General features: G+C 30.1%; 1 protein-coding gene across 2 annotated transcripts in view; it reads left to right on the top strand.

The window, feature by feature from the left end:
* Positions 1 to 210: 210 nt before the first annotated feature.
* The window catches only part of LOC111045022 (protein CLEC16A homolog), a 43,919-nt gene continuing 38,767 nt past the window's right edge, over positions 211 to 5,362 (top strand). For both annotated transcript variants that reach the window (XM_039434747.1, XM_039434746.1), the window contains exons 1-4: positions 211 to 396; positions 1,654 to 1,782; positions 3,322 to 3,455; positions 4,440 to 4,588. In XM_039434747.1, coding sequence (XP_039290681.1) covers positions 326 to 396; positions 1,654 to 1,782; positions 3,322 to 3,455; positions 4,440 to 4,588 — 483 coding nt within the window. In that variant the 5' untranslated portion in view covers positions 211 to 325. The remainder of the gene's footprint in view (positions 397 to 1,653; positions 1,783 to 3,321; positions 3,456 to 4,439; positions 4,589 to 5,362) is intronic.

Below are 5,362 nucleotides of genomic sequence, written 5' to 3'. Positions count from 1 at the left end.
GGAAGTCGATAATGATTAATATATTAAAAAAGAGTCTAGATAATTCAATATAATCAAAAATAGACAGGTCAAAAACAATTTCATTTGCAATATATTGGTGATAATAATCTGATTCATGTTTTACTATTATAATAATTCAAAATGTTCTATTCTAAAACAACGTTTCTGTTGGCAGCATTGAAACACTGTGTGTGAAATCAGATGATCGTAATAAAATAAAAATAATATAGGTTATGTTGTGATATTGGATGTTTATTTTACAATGCCTATTTTGTGATAAAAATGTTTTGTTGAATGATCAAAATTTATTTAATAGCAATTAACAATGTTCAGGAGTCGTAGTTGGTTTGGAGGAGTATGGAAACCCAAAAATCCACATTCCTTGGAGCACTTGAAGTAAGTAATTGGTTCAATTCAAGTGACGATGGTTTTATTTTATAATGGGTGGAAAGTCAGTCACTTGAATCTAATAGAAATGAATTATTTTGATATTTAAAAACGCCTCTCAATCTATATTCGATTCCCGTTATTATTCGATGTGTTATTATATTGCATTAAAATAAAGCCCGTAATACAAAAATATTCTTGTTCACAGATCACAATAATTCATTCTTTTGTATTTGCCTTTGTTCATTTTCAATGACTATAATTATTATTTCCAGTTAATCTATCTATAATAATAATTCCAATTAATAATAATATTTTTCTGCGGTACCTATGTGTTGATTAGCCTTTAAATAATAAATTGTAAAGAGTACTATCAGAGACAAGAAATATAGCTTATGCTCATCCTTTATCTATGGTACTATCTTTCTGGAGTCTTCAAAATCATTTAGAGTACGTTTATTCTCTATTTTATAATATTTTCCCATGAAGAACAATTGAATCTTAATTGTAAAAAAACTATTTCAATGATTGACAAAATAATTATTAATAAGATGCATTTTATAAAGAGTATTATTAGATTTTCACTTGTAACTTTCAATAAGTGTGGGACTAAAAGGATAAAGTTATATTTTTATTTAAACAACAGTTTCTTTATTTACTTATTTCAAATGTCTTTACCATTATCCGAGGATTAGGGAATTGTCTTATTTTCTGTTAATCTCCTAATAAGGGTCGTCAATAGTTGAGTAGACAGGTTGGCAGCGGGTGCAACTTGCACCGCTATCCTCTTAGATGGTGCTATTTGTAGTTTTCAATAAATTCCGTCACTGAATAGTACGGTCTTGCAAAGAGTCTTTTAAGATACTCTAACGATACTTTTTCAGTTCCTTGTGAAATTTTCATTGTGAGTTCTTCGAGTTTTTTAAACTATCTGGAAGATTATTGAATAATTGTGAGCCTGCATAAATTGATGTGCGATCAATTTTTAAAGCCTGTGCTGCAGAAGGCCAATATTTAGCTTGGTCCTTATATTGTACCCATGTTAACTATTCTTAAACCTTGAATTTATTGCGAGGACTAGAGTTTCAAGTTTGTAGATTCCACTGTAAGCAACTTGTATTCAATGAATTGCGGTCTCCAGTGCTCCAGTGAATCAAGTGCTTCTCTTACAATTACAGAAGACTATCATTACTGGTTGTTTTAAAATTGTATACCTGTTCTTAAAACAAATTATTTGACAATTTATAATGATTAACTTGTTTTCAGGTATCTATACAATGTGCTGTCCAAAAATCAAACTGTGTCAGAAAACAATAGAGGTCTTCTTGTTGAAACTCTGCGATCTATAGCTGAGATTCTGATCTGGGGCGATCAAAATGATAGCAGTGTTTTTGAGTAAGTCCTTGCATTAAAAATGGTTGTATATACAATTGATTATTTGTATTTTCTACCATTATTTAGATTTTCCTAATCTAATTCTAATATATATTATCATATTGAGCTAGAACTAGGCTACAATTTTCAACCGTCTCATAATTATTCCAATAATAGATTATATACTGAGTTGTATTTGATTATATATAGATTTATATTCATATCCATAATAACTTCTCATAGACAATTCCAGATTATATACTAAGTTGAATTAGATTATATATAGATTTATATCTACATCTATAATAACTTTTCATGGACAATTCCCATGTAAAAACATTGAAAAGTGGTCTAAAATAATTTTCCCATCCTCATGGCCATAAAGGTAAGCTACTTCTTTGTGTAATATTTTAGGTTAGAACTTAGTCTCATAAGCATGGTTTTACATAATTTTCTCATCATAATTGAACATTTTTTCAGGCAATATCATTTATCAATTAACATTCAATGGCATGTTATCGACGACAGTTCACAGCTCACTTTAATAGCTAAACAAAAGATATGATGCATCTGGCTTTCCATTGGAATTTAACTCTTGATAAGATAACTTGTGATTTTGACATAATGTTGAGTAATCTCAACGCCAATTGTTCCCTCTTTGTAAAGGATCACATAAACCATTCATGTTATCCATTTCAAACAGATGTGATACACTGTTGTTTATATTGAAAAAATCCAAGCTAACTCAATAATATCCTATGCTATTAAACGAGCAACTTCTGTTTATATGTTTAGATGTTTATAGGTTTGTATTTCACCGGATCTCGAAAACGGCTCTAACGGTTCTCACGAAATTAAGAACATAGTAGGTTTATAATATAAAGATTCGATTGCACTACGCCTCATCCCTGGGAAAACTCGCTGAAGGACATTAAAAGGATAATTATTATTCATCCTTGGAAAAACAGCTGATAATAGTTATTTCGTCGTCTGTTGGTGATGGAAATGAGTGAGCGAGTTCATGTGTGTGGGACTGTGTTAAAATTATGACTCAGCTGTTGAACTTTTGTAATCATTTAATCAGGTACTTAGTGCCGGTTGCAAAAAAAGCTGGTTTATTTTTCAATCCTAATTAATTCCAATAGATCCATCTTTTTGAAATAGTATTCTCTGATTTGGTTCACGTGAAGTTAATCAGGATTGAAATTTAACCGGCTTTTGTGCAACTGGGCCTTTGTGAGGTAAATTATTGCATTCCTATGAGAATCAATCTCAATTTACTGTGATTAGATAGAACATTTCTGTATGAATGTTATTATAATTTCTTTGTTCGTAATACATTTTTCATGCTTTTGTACTCCAGAGCGAAGCTCGGTCCCCGATATTTATAGATTGAAATGACCAAATCTAGATCCTGTAAGATTATGAATACTAGATTAGAAATAGATCTTGTAAATGATTGAAGTATTTTCTATAAGAATTGAAATAAAGTATTTTCAAATCACTCATCACAATCCACTAATACCATTTTAATAGACTGTATTTCTTTTTATTTTGCAGCTTTTTCCTTGAGAAGAACATGTTATCGTTCTTTTTGAAAATTCTGAAGCAGAAATGTGGAAGTTATGTTTGTGTTCAACTTTTACAGACATTAAATATTTTGTTCGAGAATATAAGAAAAGAGACATCTTTATGTAAGTATTGCTACTTCAGAACGCGTTTCAATGTATTATAATATATTAAACTTGATAGACTGTCTGATGACTAGCCATTAGTTTATTATTTATTTTTCGATATTCTGAATCCCACCAGAGCAGAAACCGTATCTATTTGATTGAGCCAAGTTAAAACTTTGTTAAAAGGAAGTGACATTATCAATTACTGATTCTGCTGCTTCGGGGATTTACGGAGACAAAAAATAGCTTTATTATTATAAGAATTCGTTCACTCTGCAGTAGAACTAATTGATTCTGCTATAGGCCTCGTAATGTTTTCTATTAGCCCTTTTCAAGTATAATATACCATACTCATATTTTTCACTATAATATTATAATGCAGGCTAGTGAATATTTTTTTTATCCATCTATTCACAAAAACATGGAAGACTACAGGCATTAAGTCAAAGACATACTTCACTACTACAACTTACAATCATATTAAGCAAGTTACCAAGAAAAAATAAGAAATGCAATTTACAAAAAGCATAAGAATATTAAGTATAAGAAAAGTATAAGTAATTAAAAGTAAACTAAGTATGAGTAATAAATACAGTATGATGATGAGAAGTTATAAAAGGAATGCAATTAAGAATAGAAAAACAAGTTAAATAGTTATTGAAGTTAGATATGTTGAGTAATTGTAGTCAGTTCTAAATACGTTTAGAAAAATCACGATGGGACAGAATTGAATCAAACATGGTATAAAATCACCCTTTCCTTGAAGAAAATATTTTCTGATCATAATTAATTATATGATATTGAAACATACTCAAGCTCTAATAATTCCTTCCAAAGCAAATTGTCAATTTTATTAACCAATGATAATAATTAAATATAATCTGATAATTATAATTATCTGATCATAATTAATTATATGATATTGAAACATACTCAAGCTCTAATAATTCTTTCCAAAGAAAATTGTCAATTTTATTAACTAATGCAATTGTTTGATTTCAGATTATCTACTAAGCAATAATCATGTAAATCTCATAATTGTACATAAGTTCGACTTCTCGGATGAAGAAGTGATGGCATATTACATATCATTTCTCAAAACATTGTCTCTGAAGCTCAACGCTCACACTGTGCATTTCTTCTATAATGAGGTGAGTTACATGATAAATGTATCACTATTTGTATCATATTAAATGCAGTTTTATAAAAACAAACTATTCAAAATAAGTTGAGACTTGAACTTCGAGTCGAGTAGATATCGGCATTGCATACGAGATTATGTGAAATCGAAACATTCTTATGCAATCCCATCTAAATGAATAATAGATTCAATGTGACAACAATTTAAAAATTAGAAAATCAAAGTAGCCTTTTTGAACTTTATTCTATTTCGCAAAGTGATTTTCAAGTGAGTGATAAATACATCATAAGTTGAAACATGCTGTGAGAAATACAATAAATTTGAAAAAGTGTATTTTTTACATTATACGAGTGTGAATCAAATGAAAACCTTAAAAGTGTTATATATTATTTATTTTTTACAACTAAGTGAAACTTACATTTATCATTTTTGACATAGTCTCCTTGAAGTGTTATGCAAGTGTTCGACCGCTTTGGAAGCGCATGAATACCATGTTTAAAGAATTCTTCTGGTTGTGGCTACAGGCCACTCGTGCACCGCGGTTTTCACTTCATCACTTTGGAAATGCTTGTCTTCCATGACATCTTTAAGCTTTTTGAATGTCATTGAAGGCGATGTCTGGAGAATAAGTTGGGTAAATGAGGCATTCAAATTTTACATCCTGGATAGTTTGAACCGAGAGACGGTCGGTATGTGGTCGGGCGATGTCATGCTGTAACAACACACCAGAAGTGAGAAGTCCTCGCCGTTTATTCCTGATTGCTGGCCTGAAGTTGATTTTTCA

This window comes from Nilaparvata lugens, chromosome 8, assembly GCF_014356525.2.
Source record: "Nilaparvata lugens isolate BPH chromosome 8, ASM1435652v1, whole genome shotgun sequence".
Classification (NCBI taxonomy): Eukaryota; Metazoa; Arthropoda; class Insecta; order Hemiptera; family Delphacidae; genus Nilaparvata; species Nilaparvata lugens.
Note: the sequence above shows the minus strand (reverse complement) of the source record. Positions and strands in the feature narration are given on the sequence as shown.